Source organism: Pleurodeles waltl, chromosome 3_1, assembly GCF_031143425.1.
Source record: "Pleurodeles waltl isolate 20211129_DDA chromosome 3_1, aPleWal1.hap1.20221129, whole genome shotgun sequence".
In the NCBI taxonomy this organism is placed as follows: domain Eukaryota; kingdom Metazoa; phylum Chordata; class Amphibia; order Caudata; family Salamandridae; genus Pleurodeles; species Pleurodeles waltl.
Genome location: NC_090440.1, coordinates 412,969,612 through 412,996,976, shown reverse-complemented (window position 1 = coordinate 412,996,976; position 27,365 = coordinate 412,969,612). Strand labels below are relative to the sequence as shown.

General features: G+C 49.8%; 1 protein-coding gene across 2 annotated transcripts in view; it reads left to right on the top strand.

Annotated features, from left to right (window-relative positions):
• Positions 1 to 22,772: 22,772 nt before the first annotated feature.
• The window catches only part of NGRN (neugrin, neurite outgrowth associated), a 65,975-nt gene continuing 61,382 nt past the window's right edge, over positions 22,773 to 27,365 (top strand). The window contains exon 1 of one of the 2 annotated variants that reach the window (XM_069222658.1): positions 22,773 to 23,084. In XM_069222658.1, the coding sequence (XP_069078759.1) occupies positions 22,873 to 23,084 (212 nt within the window). In that variant the 5' untranslated portion in view covers positions 22,773 to 22,872. The remainder of the gene's footprint in view (positions 23,085 to 27,365) is intronic. The other variant, XM_069222657.1, reaches the window with a different exon arrangement.

Sequence of the window (27,365 nt, the reverse complement as noted above, 5' to 3'; positions counted from 1 at the left end):
CTTAGCAGCTGCTGCGTCTGAAAAAATCTGAGCCATCCAAACGAAGTCTGAGTCAGGCAACCATATGGTTATCCAGTGAAACCTCTCAAAAATGTTAACCAAACCACAAAGTCTGCTCTCATGGCCGCTGTGATCCTTACTCGATGGTGTGGCAAACTGACACCTGACATCGCAAAACTACGCCCCCTGCAGAAAGACCTACCAGCTCTTACCACTTTACAAGCAAAATTAAGGAGACCTAGCAAGTGTTGTATTTGATGCAACTGTAACTTGTTTGCTTGTTTGTCTCGATAATCTCTGAAACCTTCTCCTGTGAGAGCCTTGCTTCCATTTTCACTGTATCTAACTCAATTCCAAGGTAAACCAAACAAGCACTCAGGCCCTCTGTTTTCTACTGAGCTAGAGGTACCCCAACTGCTCCTGCCATGGCCTGAAACTGTTGCAATGCCTCTGTACATTCCCTACTTTCACCTGAACCTGCCAACAAAAAAATCATCCAAATGGTGTGTAATGAGTTCTTTTCCAGTTGTATAAGTAAAACACCACTGTAAGAAAGTGCTAAAAGATTCAAACAAACTGAAAGAAACGGCACAACCCATTCGTAAGACCTTGTCAACGTATAACTGATTCTCAAACTGGATTCCCAACAATGCAAAACCCAAAGGATGCACGGGTAATAGTCTAAAGGCTGACTTAAAATCACATTTCTCTAGTTCAGCCCCTGGACCCACTTCTCACACGAGTGCCATAGCTACATCTACTGAGGCAAATTGAACTGCAGCATCCGAATTTGCTATGTAATCATTAACAGATAAACCTTCTGGCCAGGAAAGATGATGTATCATCCGAAATTAGTCCTTGTTCTTTTTTGGTACTACTCCTAAAGCATAGATCATCAGATCCTGTAAAGGACACTAATCAAAAGGGCCTGCCATTCTGCCTTCTGCCACTTATTTGCCCAATTTTTCTTTTATGATATAGTGGTGCTCTTTTGACGATTTCACATTATCAGCAAGCCTCCGTGCTCTTGGACCCTGGTAACCTAACCTGAAACCTTCTCTAAACCCCCATTCCAACTTCACTGCATCTTCCCTGTCGGGGTAAAATTTTAACCAGTAACTCAAAATTTCCACCTTAATTGGAGTAAAAGCCCCTTTGTCCAGATTGAAAGAATCCTCCCCTCCCCCTACCTTGTCCATCTGCACCAAAACCTCCTTGCTCCCCGAAACATTGCAAGACTGCATGTTTGCCACCGCACTTTCAGCATTTGTGCTTGTATTTGCATGGATTTCTTGGGCAGTAACCCCTATTGAAACCCCAGCATGCGCCTGAATTGGCATTCTGACCATGTCCCCAAGCGCCCACCCCCAGGAGTGGGTTTCATGTGAAAAGGCCAAGACTGCACCGCCAAACCAATAGCTATATGCATCGTAGGCGGAGGCTTTTGTGGGTACATCCACTGGACTCATAGCTCATTATCCACTTCCCCCCATGGTTTCTCAGGCAAAAGGGCCATCCTCGCCCTAAACTCCTCATCAAAGTGTAACTACGCGAATCCTCCAAATTCTATACTAGCCTTCCTAATCGTGTCAATGTACTTAAACATAGCCACCGCCCTCTCAGGAAATTTTTCGCAATAAACACTAGCGAATATTAAGAATGCCGTTGTCCACACATCGATTGTAGTTGGAATCCTAGGTCTTTTAGCCAACTCCCACGCCTCTTCTCTAGACCCCTCTTTTGACTGTCTTTCCCTATGCAGAAGCTTATATATATCCATAAATTCCTGTTTCCAAATATTTTCTTTCGGCCCTACGCTCAAGTGCTCTCCCAAAGGCATTGATAGCCCCATGTATGGCAGCCTTTTCAAACCTCCTTTCCTACTCTTTGTTCTCTCTTCTTCAGCTTTCTCTACCTTGTCCACCCCAGCTTTGTCCTTTCCACTCTCTGTACTTTTGTCCTTGGATTCTTCTTCGTCCTCTATTTCTGTTATTTCCTTACCAGTTGTTTCTTCTTCAACACCAGATTCAGTCCCCACACTCTAATCAACCGATCCCCTTAGCTCCCTTTTATACAGTCCACCGATCTCATTCTGTTCATTACTCCCCCTGCAACTGCATCACCACTGTGTCTCACCTGCACTCAATTTATTTCCTGTGTCCGGCGGTGTTCTGCGCCACTCATTCTGCCTTCTTGTTCTCTTAACACTCAGGCCCTTATTATGACATTGGCGGTAATAGCCGCTTACTGCCGTGCAGAAGACCGCCACCACACCGCCGCGGAATTCGGCCACAGCTATTATGACCCAAAGTTCGGAATCCGCCAAAATTCAGACACCCACACAAGTCCGCCACACCAAAGGTCAGTGATAAACTGGCGATAACAAAACCTCCACCGTCACGCCAACAGAAATACGCCCACACTATCACGACCCACGAATTCAGGCGGCGGTCTTTCAACCGTGGTATTCCATTGGCGGTACACACAGCCGCGCTCAAAATACACACACATCTCCAAAACACAGCCACATTGGACAATTCGAAATACACACACCTGATACACATACACACACCACTCCCACACACTCAATACGATATAAAACACACACCCACATCACCCACAAACCCTTATGACCACAAATCACGAACGAAAGCCAGAGAGAGACACCACCATCAACAACACTAGCATCCACAGGCACACAACACCATCACCCACATAACTTCCACGCACCTCACACAACACCCCACTACATATCAGCACACTTATCACCCCACACACCACGCCACACATCACCTACACCACCCCATGGCACGGCAAAGACACCCCAGGTTCTCGGAGGAGGAGCTCAGGGTCATGGTGGAGGAAATCGTCCGGGTAGAGCCACAGCTATTCGGATCACAGGTGCAGCACACCTCAATTGCAAGGAAGATGGCGCTATGGCGAAGAATAGTGGACAGGGTCAATGCAGTGGGACAACACCCAAGAAATCGGGAGGACATCAGGAAGAGGTGGAACGACCTACGGGGAAGGTGCGTTCCGTGGTCTCCAGACACCACCTGGCGGTTCTGAGGACTGGCGGCGGACCCCCCACCTCCTCCCCCACAACTAACAACATGGGAGGAGCAGGTCTTGGCGATTCGGCATCCTGAGGGCCTCACAGGAGTAGGTGGAGGAATGGACTCTGGTAAGTCAAAGCTTTACTATTACATCCCCCACCCTACCTGCATGCCAGCACATACCCCCACCCTCGCCCTGACCCCCATCACTACTACTCCTCACAAATGTCCCACTATCACAAACCACCCATCCCAACACCAAGCCCTGCATGCAACACCAAAGCATGGACACCCATCACTAAAGCAGGCCCACTGCACATACCCATACACCCCCCCTAAACCATCATCACACAAGGTCCCACACAGGAATGCTAGCACTGGGGTACACGGTCACCCACCCATCGCACACCTTGACACACACAGATGCAATAATCATGCTTTTATACCCCTGCAGGACCCCTATCCAACGTCAGCAGACAGGAGGGTCCACACATGTCCACACCACCAACAGAAGAGGCCCACAGTGATGACAGCACCTCTGTCCAACTGGGTCTAGATGACCAGCCCGGCCCATCGGGGACCTCGGGACAGTCGGTTCCCCACACCCAGTCACAGGCCACTACAGAGCTTCCTCCCTCTGGAAACACCAGCACAGCACCCCCCACCCAGCGGGTCCATACCTCCGTCCCCAGGACACGTCAATCAGCAGTGTGTCCACCACTACAAGGAACCCAGGCTAACCCACCACCCTAACAACAACAGGGACCTGGGGGCAGTGGTAGTGGGCACACGGTCCAGGGGACGGAGGCCCAGGAACACAGGGGAACTGGGAGGGCTGCTGTGCGACAGAGGGAGGACAGGCCAAGGGAACCCACTCTCCACGAGGCCCGCTCCTCCATCATGGGAGCCTACCACCACTCCCAGGAGACGATGGCAACAGTACTGGCCAAGTTTCAGGAGACCCAGCGCCTACAGGAGGAACAGTATATGGGCTTCAGGGAGGAACTCAGAACCATCAATTCCACCCTGGGCACCATCGTAGGGGTGCTTAAGGAAGTCCTCAACACCAGGAGGGACACTGTGGCACTACAAGGGGCCACTGACACTAGCCTGGACGATGAACTGCCCACCACCTCCGCCAGCGCTAGTGGACAGGAGGCACCGCCACAGGACCACCACACCAGCACCCCACCCCCTGCAGATGGAGAACCACCTCTGCAAACAGTCCCTGAGATCCAGGACAAAGACAGAGAACGATGCCAAGACCCACACCAATAAATGTGACCACCCTGATAGTCATCCTACAGTCCCACTTTGTCACCCTGTCCATCCTCAAACAGCCCTAGCTCCACTTTCTATGCCCATTTGGGCAATGCACCTGTGAGACTGATAGACTGGACTCTGCCATGGACATTACTCCTCCATCACCCCTCACCATTTTACAACCCCTCCAATATTGAGCACTTAAATAAACACCCTTAAAGCACAAAACAATCTGGAGTCTGTCTGTGATTTCGGAATACTGTATTAGCAATAACTGTGGCAAAAAGCTTTTTCATTGGTAATGTCAACATACCTATGTCACACAGCTCTAGTCCATGAGGAATCAAAGCAGATGTCACACAGTGGGACCCACATCTGTGAAATCGTAAGGGAAAGTGACAACTCGGTGACCATACACTGGTTGAAAATGACAGACAGTAGAGAGGTAGTAGTGTTTTAAGTACATGTAGTAGGTAGGTTTGTATTCTTACCTGTGTCTCACTGGAAATATTGCTGGATCACTGAGTCCCTGTTGTCCATGTCTTCTTCCTCTGCGTCCTCGTCTTCACTGTCCACAGGCTCCACAGCTGCAACAACACTGCCATCCGGACCATCCTCCTGCAGAAAGGGCACCTGTCGTCGCAAAGCCAAGTTGTGAAGCATACAGCAGGCCACGATGATCTGGCACACCTTCTTTGGTGAGTAGAATAGGGATCCACCTGTCATACGGAGGCACCTGAACCTCGCCTTCAGGAGGCCGAAGGTCCGCTTTATCACCCTCCTAGTTCGCCCATGGGCCTCATTGTAGCGTTCCTCTGCCCTTGTCCTGGGAATCCTCACTGGGGTCAGTAGCCATGACAGGTTGGGGTAACCAGAGTCACCTGCAAATGGCGAGGGACAACTGTTAGACACACATTAACCTGGAGGGATATCCCCAGACCCAGACAACCATTCCCACTGACTAGCTTCCAGGTGCTCACCTAATAGCCACACACGGTGCCTCTGGAGTTGACCCATCACATAAGGGATGCTGCTATTCCGCAGGATGTAAGCATCATGCACTGAGCCAAGGAACATGGCATTCACATGGGAGATGTACTGGTCTGCCAAACATACCATCTGTACATTCATCGAATGATAACTCTTCTGGTTTCTGTACACCTGTTCACTCCTGTGGGGGGGGACCAAAGCCACATGGGTCCCATCAATGGCACCTATGATGTTGGGGATATGTCCCAGGGCATAGAAATCACCTTTCACTGTAGGCAAATCCTCCACCTGAGGGAAAACAATGTAGCTCTGCATGTGTTTCAGCAGGGCAAACAACACTCTGGACAACACATTGGAAAGCATAGGCTGGGACATCCCTGATGCAATGGCCACAGTTGTTTGAAATGACCCACATGCAAGGAAATGGAGCACTGATAGCACCTGCACTTGAGGGGGATTCTTGTGGGATGGCGGATAGCTGGCATCAGGTCTGGCTCCAACTGGGTACACAGTTCCTGGATTGTGGCACAGTCAAGCCTGTATGTGATTATCACATGTCTTTCCTCCATTGTCGACAGGTCCACCAACTGTCGGTACACCGGAGTATGCAGTCATCTCCTCACATGTCCCAGCTGATGGTGCCTATGAAGGACAACAGCAAGCACAGAGTCAAACAACTCAGAGGTACATACCCACAGCTTACACAGAACACCATTCATACTCCAAAAGTGGCCTGTATATGTGTTGAGTCTAGGCCTAGGTATGTGTGACGCAGTTGAAAATGAAGCCATGTGGGCCCCTGAAATGGCGGCTGCCTGATCTCTAAAGTGGGACAATGGGATGTGAGGTAACTGCGCTGGCGTTGTACACCGTTGCGGTAGGCGGTCGAAGACCGCGGCGCAATGCTGCATTGGTTAACATTGGACCCTATGGGTCCCAGGAGCCAATGACGATGTACGCCGGCGGTGACAGTACACACTGCCGCGGACGTGACCGCCATTTTCTATCTGTTCAATCACTCAATACCTGATCTTCGACAGGAAAGGACCTACACTGCAAGTGCTACTGTGACCTCGGTCTGGAAGAGACAATGGCTCGAGTGTCTGGGGAAAGGGCCCCTGCCTTCACATCGGAGGAGTTGGAGAAACTCGTGGACGGGGTCCTCCCCCAGTACACGCTACTCTACGGTACTCCAGACAAACAGGTAAGTACACTGTGAGCATGCTGTATGGGCAATGCCTGTGTGGAGAGGGGTGGATGTAAGAAGGAAGGGGGGAGAGTGCGGCGTGCATGAAACGACGGGGAGTGCATGTGCCACATGGCAAGGGTAGGGATGGGGGCCAATCACTTTGACGGTGCAGTTGGTAATAACTTTCTCTTCCCCCTGTACAAATCATGTAGGTCAGCGCCCACCAGAAAAAACATATTTGGCATGCCATCACCAAGGAAATCCGGGACCTGGGGGTCTACCACAGACGGAGCACCCACTGCCGGAAAAGATGGGAGGACATTCGCCGCTGGAGCAAGAAGACGGCAGAGGCTCAGCTGGGGATGGCCTCCCAATGTGGGAGGGGTGCCCGTCGCACCGTGACCCCCCTGATGTTCAGGATCCTGGCGATGGCGTACCCGGAGTTGGATGGGCGCTTGAGGGCATCACAGCAGCCACAAGGGGATGAGTACACTCGCATTCTGCTGACTTTGCATGCAGTGGAGGGGTCTGGGTGGGGGAGGTGGGCTGTGGGTTTCCCTAGGCCAGGGCGAGTTCCGTAGGCAAGGTCCCTCCGTAATGCAGGCCATGTGGCACCCCACCCCACCTCTGTAGACCCGGCGGGAGAGGGGGAAGACTCCAGCCATCAAAGCCGTTCCCAGGGGTCCCGGTGGGAGTGTGGAGTCAGCTGTGACACCTTCCAATGTGGGGAAAGGCCACAAGAAACCCGGCAAGTCTGGGAAGAGCAGCACGGCGGAGAAGACCGCCATCATCCTCGCTGCCCAGGAGGCCACCGCCAGCACAAGCCCTGCTGCCCAGGAGGCCAGCACCAGCCCAGCTGCCCAGGAGGCCACTGCCAGCACAAGCCCAGCTGCCCAGGAGGCCAGCACCAGCCCAGCTGCCCAGGAGGCCACCGCCAGCACCAGCCCAGCTGCCCAGGAGGCCACCGCCAGCACCAGCCCAGCTGCCCAGGAGGCCACCACCAGCACCAGCCCAGCTGCCCAGGAGGCCGCCGCCAGCACAAGTCCAGCTGGGTCATGAAGGACCACCAGCAAAAGCTCCGCTGGGCCATGAAGGACTGCCAGCAAAAGCCCCGCTGGGCCATGAAGGCCCGCCAACAAAAGCCCCGCTGGGCCATGAAGGTCCGCAGCAGCTGAGTCAGAGCAATGGAGACCACCGTCTCAAGCACCGCTGAACAGGGCACAGCCGCCTCAAGCACCGCTGAACAGGGCACCACTGTCTCAAGCACCGCTGAACAGGGCACTGCCGTCTCACTCATCGCTGAACAGGGCACCGCCGCCTCAAGCACCGCTGGCCCATGAGCGCCAAGGGCACTGATTCTACTGAGTCCGTCACGGGCAGAATAAAGCACTCTGGGCACCATGCCCCCTCCAGAACTAGTGGAGAGATCCATCCACTACCACTGTCCTTAGCAGGATGAAGCTCTCTGGGCACCATGCCCCCTCCAGAACCAGTGGAGAGATCCATCCACTACCTCTGTCCTTCGCAGGATGAAGCACTCTGGGCACCATGCCCCCTCCAGAACCAGTGGAGAGATCCATCCACTACCTCTGTCCTTAGCAGAATGAAGCACTCTGGGCACCATGCCCCCTCCAGAACCAGTGGAGACTGTTATCCACTTGAGAGACTGTGGCTTTGCACTACCCAGGATGGAACAGTGGGCAAGCCACCCACTGTAGAGACTTGAGAGACTGTGGCTTTGCACTCCCCAAGATGGAACAGTGGGCATGCCACCCACTGTAGAGACTTGAGAGACTGTGGCTTTGCACTCCCCAGGATGGAACAGTGGGCAAGCCACCCACTGTAGAGACTTGAGAGACTGTGGCTTTGCACTCCCCAGGATTGAACAGTGGGCATGTGGCCCCCTCGTGGATTTGGCGTCGTGCACTCAAGCGGCTGAGGTGGCCCCCCTTTCCCTCCCCCTGAGGTGCCTGTTTTATTGCTCTCTGATGCCCCTGCAGTGTTCTCTCCGTCATGGTCAGGGATCTTGTGTGGGCCTCGCCCATTACGTGTGGGCCCAGTGTTCCACGGACTTAATTGGAGCACTACCTGGACTACTATGCTTGGTATATATTTTGTAAATGGTGTATATATATACTATTACAATGGTAACACTCATTTTCTATTGTCTTTGCATTCTTCTGGTGGGGTTGGGGGGTGTAACTGTGATGTATTAATATGCATTAGTGTGTGAGTGGTAGTGGGTGAGGGTGGGGGTGTTGCGTGTGTGTGTCCCTGTTTTTTCCCGCCCCCCTCCCCTGTGTCATAGGTGCAGTACTCACCGTGGTCTTCGCCGCCGGCGTTCGTGCTCCTGGTAGAGGAGCAGGAAGACTATTGCAGATAGAATTTGGAGTTCCAGGTCCATGGTGTCCTCGTTCCTCGTGGGGTGTGTAGAGGTGAGCGTTTTCCCTTCGGTATTCCTGTTTCCGCCGTGTTTTAATCCGCGGTGAATCCGCCCCGGAAAAGGTGGCGGATTGGTGGGTTGTAATAGTGTGGGCGGTACATTGTCTCCCGCCTGTCTGTTGGCGGTGACCGCCGCGCTGTTTGTTTGTACCGCCGTGGAGGTCGGAGTGTTAAAGTGGCTGTCTTTGTTGGCAGTTTCCGCCATGGTGGTAATTGCTAATATTTTACTGCCAGCCTGTTGGCGGTCTTACCGCCGCTTTAACTCCGTCCGCCAGGGTTGTAATGACCACCTCAGTCTTTTTTCTGCATTGTCAGCATCGTTTGTAAAATATAACCCTTCGACAAGCATTTAGCATCCCCCCCGGATCCCTTCTTCTTCAAAATTTATTTTGCTTCTCTATCCTTTTGCCAAACCGGTATCTCCTCTTCCTCCAATTCTTCGATTTCATCAACATAGTCTAACTCGCACTCCATGACCTCACTGCCCTCAGCAAAACTCACACCTGGACACTCCCCATCTCCACCGCCCCCCCATCAAAACTTTTCCAGTCAATACTTTTCTTTTGTAATGCAGATGATGATGTCTGGTGCTCCCACGTTGTCGGGACTGTTGCTCTGAACCTCTCCCTCGCTTCCTGATGGTTTTCCCAAGTCACTCCAAACTTGGCCGGCTGTTCCTTGCTACATATGCTCTGTTCATGCAGCATGCTCCCTATATCGCCACAACCTGCAGGGACTGTGGCCTATGATTTGCCCTGCCCTGAGCTCTCCTTACACACTTCACTAGACTCAGGCGCCCAAAGCTATCTCCCCAACCCAGACTGTGAGGTAGAAGCACTAGTGTACTCAGTCAGCCCTTCATTGAACCCTGTACTTATAAATTCTGTTTGCCTCATTATGCCAGAAGTCTCACTCTACATTACACCCTCAGGGACCCCCCACATAACCTTCACTGTATCTTTACCTTCCTTATAATTTACTTTCTGGTCCTCTTTTCCTGCCTTCCCCTCCACCCATGAGGGCCTCATAGGCAAAAGCTCTCTTTCCATGCTTGTAACCGATTCTGTAACATTATCTGATTGTCGCAGAAGGCTTTTGAAAATATGTATTTTCGCCTTCCCACTTTGTGTCGTCACGCTGCAGAGGAGCCGCTCTCTTTCATGCTCCCCTTCCTGCCTTTTCTTTATTGCATCCCGCTCAGCGGGTGGTGCCGACAAGGCACGCCGTATGCTGCGATCTTCCTCCTGATTGAAATCACCTGGGGCCCACCCCTCACTCACAGGCCTACACCCAGCAGCTGCTGGTGCGCACGTGTGGCCCCGGCCTCACCTTCCCTCATAAACAAGAGATGTTTGAGTTGGTAACCTGCTTGGCAGCAGTGTTGCCTCCTTTTTTTTTAACCCTTCTTTTTTCGTCCCCTAGACAACAAGCATTCACAGTTTTATTAATTTGTTGCTGTGGCGGCGAACACGCTAATATTATGCAGCAACACTGCCAGCCGCAACACGCTTGTGGTGCTCTAATCCAACCCAGGCTTCCGATAAAACTCCTGGTTGGATAAGGTCCTCCCTACCTGCTTCACAAAGCACTCTGAGTGCTTCTCTAACAGCCGCCGCCTTCTTCGCCATAGTTTTTGTGCTATAAAATACAAAAACCCAGGGGCCAAAATTTTCTTTCCCTGCACTACCGGGCCGCAGTGTCAGAATGACGTGCTTCAAAACTAATGGTTATTTTCAAACCCCCCCACCCCCACAGTGTCAGCCAATCAGAATATCCCAATAGGCCTCGGATTTACCACTCGCCCAAAGTTGCCTGGGGGTGGATGTAGGAAGTTGTCTCTGTATGTACTATTTCAAAGTAAGAAATAGCATGCACAGAGTCCAAGGGTTCCCCTTAGAGGTAAGATAGTGGCAAAAAGAGATCATTCTAATGCTCTATTTTGTGGTAGTGTGGTCGAGCAGTGGGCTTATCCGAGGGTAGTGTTAAGCATTTGTTGTACACACACAGGCAATAATTGAGGAACACACACTCAGAGACAATTCCAGGCCAATAGGTTTTTGTATAGAAAAATATATTTTCTTAGTTTATTTTACGAACCACAGGTTCAAGATTCACAAACAATACTTTAAATGAAAGGTATTTCACTTAGGAATTTTAGGAACTTTGAATTAGCAAAATAGCATATACAGTTTTCACACAAATGGCAAATAGCTATTTTAAAACTAGACAGTGCAATTTTCAACAGTTCCTGGGGGAGGTAAGTGTTTGTTAGTTTTGCAGGTAAGAAAACCACCTACAGGGTTCAAAGTTGGGTCCAAGGTAGCCCACCGTTGGGGGTTCAGGGCAACCCCAAAGTTACCACACCAGCAGCTCAGGGCCGGTCAGGTGCAGCGGTCAAAGTGGTGCCCAAAATGCATAGGCTTCAATGGAGAAGGGGGTGCCCTGGTTCCAGTCTGCCAGCAGGCAAGTACCTGCGTCTTCGGAGGGCAGACCAGTGGGGTTTTGTAGGGCACCGGGGGGGACACTAATCAGCACAAAAAGTACACCCTCAGCGGCACGGGGGCGGCCGGGTGCAGTGTGCAAACAGGCATTGGGTTCGCAATAGGATTCAATGGGAGACCAAGGGGTCTCTTCAGCGAAGCAGGCAGGCAAGGGGGGGGCTCCTCGGGGTAGCCACCACCTGGGCAAGGAAGAGGGCCACCTGGGGGTCGCTCCTGCACTGCAGGTCGGATCCTTCAGGTCCTGGGGGCTGCGGGTGCAGTGTCTTTGCCAGGCGTCGGGTCTTTGAAGCAGGCAGTCGCGGTCAGGGGGAGCCTCGGGATTCCCTCTGCAGGCGTCGCTGTGTGGGGTCAGGGGGGTCAACTCTGGCTACTCACGGTCTCGTAGTCGCCGGGGAGTCCTCCCTGTGGTGTTTCTTCTCCACAAGTCGAGCCGGGGGCGTCGGGTGCAGAGTGCAAAGTCTCACGCTTCCGGCTGGAAACGTGTGTTGTTTCAAAGTTGCTTCTTTGTTGCAAAGTTGCAGTCTTTGTGGAGCAGAGCCGCTGTCCTCGGGAGTTCTTGGTCCTTCTAGATGCAGGGTAGTCCTCTGAGGCTTCAGAGGTCGCTGGACCCTGTGGAACGCGTTGCTGGAGCAGTGTCGTTTAGAAGTGGGGAGACAGACCGGTAGAGCTGGGGCCAAAGCAGTTGGTGTCTCCGTCTTCTCTGCAGGTTTTCAGCTCAGCAGGCCTTCTTCTTCTTAGGTTGCAGGAATCTATCTTGCTGCATTCTGGGAGCCCCTAAATACTCGATTTAGGGGTGTGTTTAGGTCTGGGGGGTTAGTAGCCAATGGCTACTAGCCCTGAGGGTGGCTACACCCTCTTTGTGCCTCCTCTCTGAGGGGAGGGGGGCACATCCCTATCCCTATTGGGGGAATCCTCCATCTGTAAGATGGAGGATTTCTAAAAGTCAGAGTCACCTCAGCTCAGGACACCTTAGGGGCTGTCCTGACTGGCCAGTGACTCCTCCTTGTTTTTCTCATTATCTCCTCCGGCCTTGCCGCCATAAGTGGGGCCGTGGCCGGAGGGGACGGGCAACTCCACTAGCTGGAGTGCTCTGGGGTGCTGTAACAAAGGGGGTGAGCCTTTGAGGCTTACCGCCAGGTGCTACAGTTCCTGCAGGGGGAGGTGAGAAGCACCTCCACCCAGTACAGGCTTTGTTACTAGCCACAGAGTGACAAAGGCACTCTCCCCATGTGGCCAGCAACATGTCTGGTGTGTGGCAGGCTGCTAAAACTAGTCAGCCCACACTGGTAATCGGTTAAGGTTTCAGGGGGCACCTCTAAGGTGCCCTCTGCAGTGTATGTAACAATAAAATGTACACTGGCATCAGTGTGCATTTATTGTGCTGAGAAGTTTGATACCAAGCATCACAGTTTTCAGTGTAGCCATTATGGTGCTGTGGAGTTCGTGCATGACAGACTTCCAGACCATATACTCTTATGGCTACCCTGCACTTACAATGTCTAAGGTTTTGCTTAGACACTGTAGGGGCATAGTGCTCATGCACTTATGCCCTCACCTATATTATAGTGAACCCTGCCTTAGGGCTTTAAGGCCTGCTAGAGGGGTGACTTATCTATACCTATAGGCAGTGTGAGGTTGGCATGGCACCCTGAGGGGAGTGCCATGTCGACTTAGTCATTTTATCCCCACTAGCACACACAAGCTGGCAAGCAGTGTGTCTGTGCTGAGTGAGCGGTCCCCAGGGTGGCATAAGAAATGCTGCAGCCCTTAGAGACCTTCCCTGGCATCAGGGCCCTTGGTACCAGGGGTACCAGTTACAAGGGACTTACCTGGATGCCAGGGTGTGCCAATTGTGGAAACAAAAGTACAGGTTAGGGAAAGAACACTGGTGCTGGGGCCTGGTTAGCAGGCCTCGCACACTTTCAAATCAAAACTTGGCATCAGCAAAGGCAAAATGTCAGGGGGTAACCATACCAAGGAGGCATTTGCTTACACAAACCCCTCCCCCCCCAAACGAAAGAGGATGAGACTAACCTTTCCCAAGAGAGTCTTCATTTTCTAAGTGGAAGAACCTGGAAAGGCCATCTGCATTGGCATGGGCAGTCCCAGGTCTGTGTTCCACTATAAAGTCCATTCCCTGTAGGGAGATGGACCACCTCAACAGTTTTGGATTTTCACCTTTCATTTGCATTAGCTATCTGAGAGGTCTGTGGTCAGTTTGAACTAAAAAGTGAGTACCAAAGAGGTATGGTCTCAGCTTCTTCAGGCACCAAACCACAGCAAAGGCCTCCCTCTCAATGGCACTCCAACGCTGCTCCCTGGGGAGTAACCTCCTGCTAATGAAAGCAACAGGCTGGTCAAGGCCATCATCATTTGTTTGGGACAAAACTGCCCCTATCCCATGTTCAGAGGCATCAGTCTGCACAATGAACTGCTTTGAGTAATCTGGAGCTTTGAGAACTGGTGCTGTGCACATTGCTTGTTTCAGGGTGTCAAAGGCCTGTTGGCATTCTACAGTCCAGTTTACCTTCTAAGGAATTTTCTTGGAGATAAGTTCTGTGAGGGGTGTCACTATGGATCCATATCCCTTCACAAACCTCCTGTAGCACCCAGTCAAGCCAAGGAATGCCCTGACTTGAGTCTGGGTTTTTGGAGCTGCCCAGTCCAGAATAGTCTGGATCTTAGGCTGGAGTGGCTGAACTTGGCCTCCACCTACAAGGTGTCCCAAGTAAACCACAGTTCCCTGCCCTATCTGGCATTTGGATGCCTTGATAGAGAGGCCTGCTGCTTGCAGGACCTTCAAAACCTTCTTCAGGTGGACCAGGTGATCCTGCCAGTTGGAGCTAAAGACAGCAATATCGTCAATATAAGCTGCACTAAAGGACTCCAAGCCAGCAAGGACTTGATTCACCAACCTTTGGAAGGTGGCAGGGGCATTCTTTAAACCAAAGGGCATAACAGTAAACTGATAATGCCCATCAGGTATGGAGAATGCTGTCTTGTCTTTTGCTCCTGGTGCCATTTTGATTTGCCAGCACCCTGCTGTCAAGTCAAAGGTACTTAAGTATTTGGCAGCACCTAGTTTGTCTATCAATTCATCTGCCCTTGGAATGGGATGGGCATCTGTCTTGGTGACAGAATTAAGTCCTCTGTAGTCCACACAAAACCTCATCTCTCTCTTTCCATCTTTGGTGTGAGGTTTGGGGACTAAGGCCCTCATTCTGACCCTGGCGGTCTTTGACCGCCAGGGCGGAGGACCGCGGGAGCACCGCCGACAAGCCGGCGGTGCTCCAATGGGGATTCCGACCGCGGCGGTAAAGCCGCGGTCGGACCGGCACCACTGGCGGGGTCCCGCCAGTGTACCGCGGCCCCATTGAATCCTCCGCGGCGGCGCAGCTTGCTGCACCGCCGCGGGGATTCTGACCCCCCCTACCGCCATCCAGATCCCGGCGGTCGGACCGCCGAGATCCGGATGGCGGTAGGGGGGGTCGCGGGGCCCCTGGGGGCCCCTGCAGTGCCCATGCCACTGGCATGGGCATTGCAGGGGCCCCCGTAAGAGGGGCCCTACATGTATTTCACTGTCTGCTGCGCAGACAGTGAAATACGCGACGGGTGCAACTGCACCCGTCGCACAGCTTCCACTCCGCCGGCTCGATTCCGAGCCGGCTTCATCGTGGAAGCCTCTTTCCCGCTGGGCTGGCTGGCGGTCTGAAGGAGACCGCCCGCCAGCCCAGCGGGAAAGTCAGAATTACCGCCGCGGTCTTTCGACCGCGGAACGGTAACCTGACGGCGGGACTTTGGCGGGCGGCCTCCGCCGCCCGCCAAGGTCAGAATGAGGGCCTAAGACCACTGGGCTAGCCCAGGGGATGTAAGAGTGCTCAATGACTCCCAATTCCAGCATCTTGTGGACTTCCACCTTGATGCTTTCCTTAAATTGGTCAGACTGTCTGAAAAATTTGTTTTTGACAGGCATGCTGTCTCCTGTGTCTACATCATGGGTACACAGGTGTGTCTGATCAGGGGTTAGGGAAAAGAGCTCAGCAAACTGTTGCAGGACCTTCCTACAGTCAGATTACTGTTGGCCAGAGAGGGTGTCTGAATAGACCACTCCATCTACTGAACCATCTTTAGGGTCTGTGGAGAGGAGATCAGGGAGAGGTTCACTCTCAGCTTCCTGGTCCTCATCTGTTACCATAAACAGATTCACATCTGCCCTGTCATGGAAGAGTTTGAGGCGGTTCACATGGCTCACCCTTTTGGGGGTCCTGCTAGTGCCTAGGTCTACCAGGTAGGTGACCTGACTCTTCCTTTCTAGCACTGGGTAAGGGCCGCTCCATTTGTCCTGAAGTGCCCTGGGAGCCACAGGCTCCAGAACCCAGACTTTCTGCCCTGGCTGAAACTCAATCATAGCAGCTTTTGGTCAGACCACAACTTCTGGAGTTGTTGGCTGGCCTCAAGGTTTTTATTTGCCTTTTCCATGTACTCTTCCATCCTTGAACATAGGCCTAGTACATAGTCCACTATATCTTGTTTAGGCTCATGGAGCGGTCTCTCCCAGCCTTCTTTCACAAGAACTAGTGGTCCCCTTACAGGATGGCCAAACAGAAGTTCAAAGGGGGAAACCCTACTCCCTTCTGAGGGACCTCTCTGTAGGCGAAAAGCAGACATGGCAAGAGGACATCCCATCTCCTTTTGAGTTTTTCTGGGAGCCCCATGATCATGCCTTTCAATGTCTTGTTAAATCTTTCAACAAAACCATTGGTTTGTGGATGGTATGGTGTGGTGAATTTGTAAGTCACCCCACACTCATTCCACATATGTTTCAGGTATGCTGACATGAAGTTGGTACCTCTGTCAGACACCACCTCCTTAGGAAATCCCACTCTGGTAAAAATACCAATGAGTGCTTTGGCTACTGCAGGGGCAGTAGTCGACCTAAGGGGAATTGCTTCAGGGTATCTAGTAGCATGATCCACTACTACTAGTATGTATTGGTTCCCTGAGGCTGTGGGAGGTTCAAGTGGACCCACTATGTCCACACCCACTCTTTCAAAGGGGACCCCCACCACTGGAAGTGGAATGAGGGGGGCCTTTGTGTGTCCACCTGTCTTACCACTGGCTTGACAGGTGGCACAGGAGGCACAAAACACCTTGACCTTCTGGGACATGTTGGGCCAATAGAAGTGGTTGACTAATCTCTCCCACGTCTTGGTCTGTCCCAAATGCCCAGCAAGAGGAATGTCATGAGCTAAGGTCAGAATGAACTCCCTAAACTCCTGAGGCACTACCACTCTCCTAGTGGCACCAGGTTTGGGATCTCTTGCCTCAGTGAAAAGGAGTCCATCTTCCCAATAGACTCTATGTGTTCCTGTTATTTTTCCATTGGACTCTTCAGCAGCTTGCTGCCTAAGGCCTTCAACAGAGGGACAGGTTTCTTGCCCCTTACACAACTGCTCCCTTGAGGGTCCCCCCGGGCCTAGGAGTTCAACCTGATAAGGTTCTAACTCCATGGGCTCAGTTCCCTCAGAGGGTAGAACTTCTTCCTGGGAAGAGAGGTTCTCTTTTTCTTGTTGTGTTGAAACTGGTTCCCCAGTTTTCTTTCCTTTTCTCTTGGAGGGTTGGGCCCTTTTTCCAGGCCCCAACACCACTTTTTCACCCTGAGCCTTGCACTGTGCCCTTGTCTTGACACACACCAGTTCAGGGATACCCAGCATGGCTGCATGGGTCTTGAGTTCTACCTCAGCCCATGCTGAGGACTCCAGGTCATATCCAAGCAAACAGTCTACAGGGATATTTGAGGAGACCACCACCTGTTTCAGTCGATTGACCCCTCCCCACTCTAAAGTTACCATAGCCATGGGATGTACTTTAGTCTGATTGTCAGCGTTGGTGACTGGATAAGTTTGTCCAGCCAGGCATTGACCAGTGGAAACCAGTTTCTCTGTCACCATGGTGACACTGGCACCTGTATCCCTCAGGCCTTCTACACTTGTCCCATTAATTAAGAGCTGCTGCCTGTATTTTTGCATGTTAGGGGGCCAGGCAGCCAGTGTGGCTAAATCCACTCCACCCTCAGAGACTAATGTAGTTTCAGTGTGGACCCTGATTTGCTCTGGGCACACTGTTGATCCCACTTGGAGACTGGCCATTCCAGTGTTAGCTGGAGTAGAGTTAGAAGTGGAACCTTTCTTGGGACAGGCCTTGTCTCCAGTTTGGTGTCCTTGCTGATTACAGCTACGACACCAGGCCTTTTTGGGATCAAAGTTTTTACCCTTGTACCCAAAATTGGATTGTGAAGAGGCTCTGGACCCTCCCTCCTGCGCAGGTTTTGGGGCCTTATAGAAGACTCTTTACTTTTCCCTTTGGATGTCTCAACACTCTTCCCCTGGGGAGTCTTTGTGACCCCTTTCTTTTGGTCACCCCCTGTGGAAGTCTTGGTCACCCTAGTCTTGACCCAATGGTCCGCCTTCTTTCCCAATTCTTGGGGAGAAATTGGTCCTAGGTCTACCAGATGCTGATGCAGTTTATCATTGAAACAATTACTTAACAGGTGTTCTTTCACAAATAAATTGTACAGCCCATCATAATCATTTACACCACTGCCTTGAATCCAACCATCCAGTGTTTTTACTGAGTAGTCAACAAAATCAACCCTGGTCTGGCTCGAGGATTTTTGAGCCCCCCTGAACCTAATTCTATACTCCTCAGTGGAGAATCCAAAGCCCTCAATCAGGGTAGCCTTCATGAGGTCAAAGGATTCTGCATCTTTTCCAGAGAGTGTGAGGAGTCTATCCCTACACTTTCCAGTGAACATTTCCCAAAGGAGAGCACCCCAGTGAGATCTGTTTACTTTTCTGGTTGCACAAGCTGTCTCAAAAGCTGTGAACCATTTGGTGATGTCATCACCATCTTCATATTTAGTTACAATCCCTTTTGGGATTTTCAACATGTCAGGAGAATCTCTGACCCTATTTATGTTGCTGCCACCATAGATGGGACCAACACCCATCTCTTGCCTTTCCCTTTCTATGGCTAGGAGCTGTCTCTCTAAAGCCAATCTTTTGACCATCCTGGCTAACAGTAGGTCATCTTCATTGAGGTTGTCCTCAATGCTTCCAGAGTTGCTGGACTCTCCTGTGAGAGAAGCAGCATCTCTGACTATCACATTTGGAGTCAGGGTTTGAGGGACCCTGTTCTCCCTAACTAGGAGTGGGGGTGGGAGATCCTCCACTTCACTAGCTTCTTCCTCTGGGAGGGCATCCTCAGAGGGGTTGTTTTTAGCAAACTCTGCCAAAAGCTCCTGGAGCTGTGCTTTGGTAGGGTTTGAACCAGTTTTAATCTTTTTGGTTTTGCAGAGAGACCTTAACTCTGACATCCTAAGATGTAGGTAAGGGGTGATGTTGAGTTCCATCACATTCTCTTCTGCATTAGACATGATGTTTCTAAAAGTTTGAATACTTTTTAAGAATCTAAAACTATCTCTAGAACTTAATTCAAACTTTTACAAAACTTTTAAACTCTAAAAGAAATGCTAACAGGGACTAACACAAGGCCCTAGCAGGAGTTTTAAAAAATTTGAAAAATAGCTCAAATTTCAAAAATCAGTTTCTAATGACAATTTTTGGAATTTAGTCGTGTGATCAAGTATTTGGCTGAGTAGTCCAGCAAATGCAAAGTCTTGTACCCCACCGCTGATCCACCAATGTAGGAAGTTGGCTCTGTATGTACTATTTCAAAGTAAGAAATAGCATTCACAGAGCCCAAGGGTTCCCCTTAGATGTAAGATAGTGGCAAAAAGAGATAATTCTAATGCTCTATTTTGTGGTAGTGTGGTCGAGCAGTAGGCTTATCAGAGGGTAGTGTTAAGCATTTGTTGTACACACACAGGCAATAATTGAGGAACACACGCTCAGAGACAATTCCAGGCCAATAGGTTTTTGTATAGAAAAATATGTTTTCTTAGTTTATTTTAAGAACCACAGGTTCAAGATTCACAAACAATACTTTAAATGAAAGGAATTTCACTTAGGAACTTTAGGAACTTTGAATTAGCAAAATAGCATATACAGTTTTCACACAAATGGCAAATAGCTATTTTAAAACTAGACAGTGCAATTTTCAACAGTTCCTGGGGGAGGTAAGTGTTTGTTAGTTTTGCAGGTAAGTAAACCACCTACATGGTTCAAAGTTGGGGCCAAGGTAGCCCACCGTTGGGGGTTCAGGGCAACCCCAATGTTACCACACCAGCAGCTCAGGGCTGGTCAGGTGCAGAGGTGAAAGTGGTGCCCAAAACGCATAGGCTTCAATGGAGAAGGGGGTGCCCCGGTTCCAGTCTGCCAGCAGGTAAGTACCCGCGTCTTCGGAGGGCAGACCAGGAGGGTTTTGTAGGGCACCGGGGGGGACACAAGTCAGCACAAAAAGTACACCCTCAGTGGCACGGGGCGGCCGGTTGCAGTGTGCAAACAGGCGTCGGGTTCGCAATAGGTTTCAATGGGAGACCAAGGGGTCTCTTCAGCGATGTAGGCAGGCAAGGGGGGGGGGGCTCCTCGGGGTAGCCACCACCTGGGCAAGGGAGTGGGCCACCTGTGGGTCGCTCCTGCACTGGAGGTCGGATCCTTCAGGTCCTGGGGGCTGCGGATGCAGTGTCTTTGCCAAGCGTGGGGTCTTTGAAGCAGGCAGTCGCGGTCAGGGGGAGCCTCGGGATTCCCTCTGCAGGCATCGCTGTGGGGGCTCAGGGGTGTCAACTCTAGCTACTCACGGTCTCGTAGTCGCCGGGGAGTCCTCCCTGTGGTGTTTGTTCTCCACAAGTCGAGCCGGGGGCGTTGGGTGCAGAGTGCAAAGTCTCACGTTTCCGGTGGGAAACGTGTGTTGTTTCAAAGTTGCTTCTTTGTTGCAGTCTTTGTGGAGCAGAGCCGCGGTCCTCGGGAGTTCTTGGTCCTTCTAGATGCAGGGTAGTCCTCTGAGGCTTCAGAGGTCGCTGGACCCTGTGGAACGTGTCGCTGAAGCAGTGTCTTTTAGAAGTGGGGAGACAGGCCGGTAGAGCTGGGGCCAAAGCAGTTGGTGTCTCTATCTTCGCTGCAGGTTTTCAGCTCAGCAGTCCTTCTTCTTCTTAGGTTGCAGGAATCTATCTTGCTGCGTTCTGGGAGCCCCTAAATACTCGATTTAGGGGTGTGTTTAGGTCTAGGGGGTTAGTAGCCAATGGCTACTAGCCCTGAGGGTGGCTACACCCTCTTTGTGCCTCCTCCCTGAGGGGAGGGGGGCACATCCCTATCCCTATTGGGGGAATCCTCCATCTGCAAGATGGAGGATTTCTAAAAGTCAGAGTCACCTCAGCTCAGGACACCTTAGGGGCTGTCCTGACTGGCCAGTGACTCCTCCTTGTTTTTCTCATTATCTCCTCCGGCCTTGCCGCCAAAAGTGGGGCCGTGGCCGGAGGGGGCGGGCAACTCCACTAGCTGGAGTGCCCTGGGGTGCTGTAACAAAGGGGGTGAGCCTTTGAGGCTCACCGCCAGGTGTTACAGTTCCTGCAGGGGGAGGTGAGAAGCACCTCCACCCAGTACAGGCTTTGTTACTAGCCACAGAGTGACAAAGGCACTCTCCCCATGTGGCCAGCAACATGTCTGGTGTGTGGCAGGCTGCTAAAACTAGTCAGCCCACACTGGTAGTCGGTTAAGGTTTCAGGGGGCACCTCTAAGGTGCCCTCTGGGGTGTATGTTACAATAAAATGTACACTGGCATCAGTGTGCATTTATTGTACTGAGAAGTTTGATACCAAACTTCCCACTTTTCAGTGTAGCCATTATGGTGCTGTGGAGTTCATGCATGACAGACTTCCAGACCATATACTCTTATGGCTACCCTGCACTTACAATGTCTAAGGTTTTGCTTAGACACTGTAGGGGCATAGTGCTCATGCACTTATGCCCTTACCTATGGTATAGTGCACCCTGCCTTAGGGCTGTAAGGCCTGCTAGAGGGGTGACTGATCTATACGTATAGGCAGTGTGAGGTTGGCATGGCACCCTGAGGGGAGTGCCATGTCGACTTTGTCATTTTATCCCCACTAACACACACAAGCTGGCAAGCAGTGTGTCTGTGCTGAGTGAGGGGTCCCTAGGGTGGCATAAGACATGCTGCAGCCCTTAGAGACCTTCCCTGGCATCAGGGCCCTTGGTACCAGGGGTACCAGTTACAAGGGACTTACCTGGATGCCAGGGTGTGCCAATTGTGGAAACAAAATTACAGGTTAGGGAAAGAACACTGGTGCTGGGGCCTGGTTAGCAGGCCTCAGCACACTTTCAAATCAAAACTTGGCATCAGCAAAGGCAAAACGTCAGGGGGTAACCATGCCAAGGAGGCATTTCCTTACAGTGGACATCCGATGGATGGCATCCTCAGAAGACCCCATTTTCGGAGCTTGACCTAAGCAAACAGCTATGAGTGCGGCATTCACAACATTATTAGTCCTGCATGTGAGAGATTATACCAAATAGTAACGTTGATGAAGGAGCGTCGGTTATTATACAACAATGTGCTGTGTGAGGGAGCGCATAGGCACAAGCACACAGCCTCAACAGCGAGAGTGGTGTGAGGCCATAAAGCGTGCAGCCACAAGAATGCAGCGGTGAATGTGGCACATGAGCATTAACTCCACACTTGCCGCCTGGTAGCAGAAAATCTCATTGTGGTGGGCAGCAGGCCTTACGACTGCATGCATATGTGTACTACTAGTGCTGGCCAGTTAGTAGCTGGTGGAGGTAGGTAAGTCAGCCTGCGGTACGTTGCTGTAGGATCACGAAAATCTGCGAATTCTACAATGAAAAGCAGTAATAAACTCAGCTTTTTTAATAAGCTGATTTGCGTGACAATACTTGCGGTAATGTGGTACAGTTGCTTAAAATGAATTAGTGTAACGAGAGATGTGTGACACTTGGCAGGGCTGCACTGGAGCTTGGACTTTTATGGCACCAAAAAGCAATTATATGTGTTGCCAGCCCTCTGCCACCATACATAGTACTACCTAATTTAACTAATCTCCCACTTTGTAATACCACCAGTAGCAGCACAATATATTGCCTTTCTTAAAAAAAAGTCTTAACACTTGAACGGAGTTTCGGTAACTTATATTGCCCAACTATTCATTCACAAAGCTACCACAAAAAACAGCGTATTATAAATAACATAGGCGAAACCTAGTGTATTCACCAAAGCTTGTATAATCATTTAACTTGTGCTCATGTAAAGCGCTCCAATACCTTTGGGTCGACCCGAGGTCGGGCTATTTAAAACTGAAAAAAGCAGTACCTCTTCTGTTTCCATTGTGGCGCTTCGTGTGAGCGGAAGCTGTAGTTCGATTTCTGAGGTCCTGCGGGCTGCTTCATTTCAGACATTATCAGCCGCATGCCGAGTTAGAGAAATTGCCATCAGGTCGATGATGGCTATTGCGCTGGTTTTGCGGAGCGTCAGGACTGCTCTCAGGGCTCCAGTAATCCGTTCGGATGCGGCGGTCCAAGCGTTCGTGCACACCGCACCTTCTGGGACACGCGGGCGAGGCCACAGACCGAAGGCTAGGGAGAACGAAGATATCGATTGGGAGCTGGAAGAAGAGGCCGACGAAGGTCCAGATATGCCGGAGGTGGCGAGGTATTACGAGCGGTGGTCAGTGGCGTTGTGGGCTGGTGCAGGCATAAGAATTAGACGGTTTAATGAGGGGACTATTCAGACTGTTGTGGCCAGTCAAATAAGTGGCGAAATGCAAGCAATAGAAGATCATCACTTTTTCTTGACATGGCAGATACAGTTGCGAGGAAGGTTGACTGCACCAGAATGCATTCTCTTGATATGCGATCAAGCCTCTTTCCCTCTATCACAGGACAGCGAGCAAACTTGGTAAAGTTTTGGGGTTTTTCTGGCTTGTAGATGCAATCTGACTGGCGATGGTGATATTGTTAAAGTTGTGCTGCTTCACATGGCCAGGGTTGTGATTGGTCGTAAGTCACATTCAGTCTTCAGTAATATCAGCAAGTTTCATGGTCAGGGTCTTCACATTGGTAGAGTTCTTCATTGAATTTCTCGTTGAACTTTAGGGGGTGGCTGTCCCACAGCTCAACACTTAGTTCCTTGTGAAGATTTGCTGTTCTTATGAAGCAAGAGCTAGCTGTTGCTTCGATTCCTTAGTATATGTCAACTCGCCCATTTAAAGAGAGAGAGAGACCTGTGTTTTTAAGCCAGACGTGACTTTATCTTAATTGTCTCCCACCTAATTGTTTTTCTTTCTCTTTTTCGGTTTCACATGTTGACATGCGTGCCTTATTTTGGAAGTAGGCACTCCACACTGTGGAACCCTGGGGCAGTGTAGGTCAGGTCATTCCATTGATTGCACAAACTATGTTTTATAGTCATTGACTTCGTCCTCAAGAGTGGGCTCAAGACTGTTATGCTGGTAGATGCCTTTTTGATGAGTTTGTTTTCTCAATCATGTTTCCGTAGATGAGTTTAATGTCAGGTGTTATTTCGATCAGTTTCTTGCCCACCCAGTTCCCCTTCATACCGACATTATTGCTATCTGGGGTATAGTCATGAGGTTAACTCTCACTGCTGTAGCCAGTGCTGTATGTAGTCTTGATCAGTCACTAAATAGCATTGGGCATTAACAAACTGTATGGACCAAAGCACTTAGTTCTGGTGGCACCTGGACTTCTCGCAGTTTTGTATAGGTGTGATGTAAACGCTATGTAAAAATGAATACATCAAAGCCTCGCTTGGATTACCAATTCCCTGGCATTTTCACTTTGATCCAGTCCTTGTCCTCCAGGGGGCGTAGATCATTTTCCCACTTATCCCTGAGAGACTGTATTAGATCAGGGATAGTAATAACTAGTGTCCTGTAAATAAGAGAGAGCTTTTCCACCCATGCTCTCCGCTATCGACTTAGATTCTAAGGAGTTGTGATTCCTGTTGAGCCTCACTCGAGACCTCCTAGGCATATCTGATTTGGAGGAAGCAAAATAATTGCATTCTGAGAAGACCAAATTCCTCTTGCATTTGACCAATGTTTTGTTTGATATGTGAGGTCTCCCAGACTTCTACACAGAACTTGTCTCTCTTGATAAACTGACACTTTCTTCTGAGGTTCATCTTTGGCTATAACAGTGTGATCACTGGTAACTCTGGTATTACCTGTGTCATTGAGTTGAGCACATCCATTCTTGTTACTCAAAATGTCATGGATCTGTTTCACTTTTGCAACATGCTCAATATTTCAGTACTGGCCATTATCAAGTTTAATAGCACAGCCATCCTCACTTATTTCAACCACTTTTCAGGGATGCAGAATTCATATCGCCCTGGAGATATTGTTTGGGGTAAAGGGCAACACGTTTTCATGTTTATTTTGTCCTTAGGACAAGTAGGCCCAACTCCCTGCAGCACAAACCCTTTGCTGCCAGTTTATAGAGAAGGGAACTATCTGCAGTAGAGGTAATGTGTGTCCATATGTTAATGCTGTTCGAACTTGTATTTGTGGTTCATTAACGAAAAGCCTTCATTATTCGTGTGAGCGCTGTAAATAAAAGTTTTAAGGTCACACTGCACTACTGATAGTGCTTCCAGTGAAAAACAAATGTACACACGTTTGCAAAGTTTAACCATATGAGGCTAAGTATAATGCTTCCAGAATGCTCACTGATTAGAGGCAAATGTTTGCAGAAGCTTGTTAGCAAGATTGACAAATCTTTGCTTTCAAAATAAAATGTTCGGGAAAAAATGGAAGTAGGAAAAAAACGTTTTGCTACTTTGAAATATTAGGTGCTATTTCTTTTAAGCGTCATCTAGTAAAATGTGTTGATGTATGCTAGTATTTCCCAAAAATATTCCTAATAGGAAATCAGTGTAACCATTTTCAACATGATTAAGGGAAGCCTGAAAATAAATTAGCACTGGGAAACCCAACCGATCCAACATTTTTTGTGAGTCTTCTCGTTGCGTCAATGCATGTCTTGTTTTGACATGGCTTTTGTAACACTTTATTGTTGTGGGAGCTGCCAGGCCCTCACCTTTGTAACAAACACTGGCAAAAAGCAAAAACAATATTTAGTCTCAAAAAGCACACATTACCACCAGTGGAATAACAAAGGTCATGCAGTTCCCCTCCAGGGTGCCCCCCAGCACATCACCTGCCCTGAGAGAGTCTAGAGGTGGGCTGTCTATGTTCTTTGCAGGGGGCCCCCTCCAGTTTCGTTACGCCACTGATTGCCACAGTAGTTCCTGGCACTGAACAAATCTACTGTGTGTGCCAATGTGCTCCGTGTAGAAGAGCAAAATTGGATCACTCACAGTAAAGCCAGCCGATAGAGAGAGAAATAGAAGTTTAATACAAATAACATTTCTTTGTTAACGCCAGACCTACTTAGGGACCCAATTCTTAAAGGATTCTTTAAAAAGTGCACCCATGGTATATGTCTTTGAATTAGTGGCTTTCATGAATTCACAAGAACTTACAGAAGTATACCAGGAAATTGTACTCCTATAAAATATTTGTGAACTGTATTTTAGCATGAGCAAATATGCATGTGTAGATTGAAATGTGAAAATATGTTGAGCGTTTACAAGTTCACTTTCCCTCCAACCAATTTTTTCCCAACCCTGGAAGAACTTCTACTTCTGCCATTCTCAGGAATACATTTCCAGCCTTTCTCATTATGGGAAAAGATTAGAGGAGAGCTGATGAAAATCCTTAAAACATGCAAGTTAGTAGGTTTGCAGACTCAAAGGCATTCCAGCCCTTGAACTATTGCTTACTGCTTCCTCCAACCCCAGTATGTAAATCTGCAGAATGGTGGCAAAATAAGTAAAGTGCTATAGGCGGACTGAAATTGCAAGTATTCAAGTACTACTATAGTAGTAGCCCTGGCATAATCAGGGGGGCTATTATCAGAGCTCTTACATAATGAGTGCTGCTATAATTTGTCACCCCCTACATGGCACCAAAAGGACAAGTAGATTTAAGAAGCAACCTGTCCCATGGACAACTAGCTATTTTATTAAATTCCACGCCCCTGATTTTATGTTCTCCACCAAATTTCAGATGCCCTTTCAGAACTTGACCCTTGGGCAGTTTTACTCACATAGAATCACCCACCAACCAATTTCTGTCCTTGGTGCTCTTCAAGATATCATATCTGTCCTTACTTGACTACCCATGATGTTGCTTCTTGCTTTATCAAGAACTTGAACACATTTTACATTTGACAAAGCACTCACTACTCCTCTAATGTAGTAAACTATTTAGGAAAAGGTATTTTAAACACATTATGTCTCCTCGGAGCCATACAGGTGGGGGACCGTACCAAGACCGTCAACCAAATAGCCAAGCAATTCACGGTGGTTCCAAATCTGTAATGTAATCCTCTCCCATGAAGTAGCGTACTTATTTTCTCTTTCTGCCCCTCCAACCTTCCAAAAGACAAAGCAGACTGAAACCTTCCTGCGATAGAGAACATAACAATTCTCAGCCCGTATTTATTCATAAACACACAAACACATCATAAAGACCATTATCACATTTTACCGTATTTTCTTTTTCATCCTTAATTTCCAATACTTATTTCCAACATGCATCTCGAGTTGCCCTGAGCCCCGAACCCCTTTTCTACACCCACAGCACCGCTACCCTGGTTTGAGCCTAAAAAGGCTTCTGATTCCGTCTTGAGTTCTTCTGCAGTAGTATTCTTGATGCCAAGGTTGTCCATCTGCTTTGTGCCCAAACATGACTCCTTCCCTCCCATAGGCCTGGATGGTTTCCCGACCAACCAGGCTTCCCCCCAAAGACTAAAATGCTCGGTGCTGTGAGAGACACTGCATTGCAATTGCTGCCAGGTTCTCCACAAACAGTACATGTCCACCATCTGACAGGTGTACTCCATC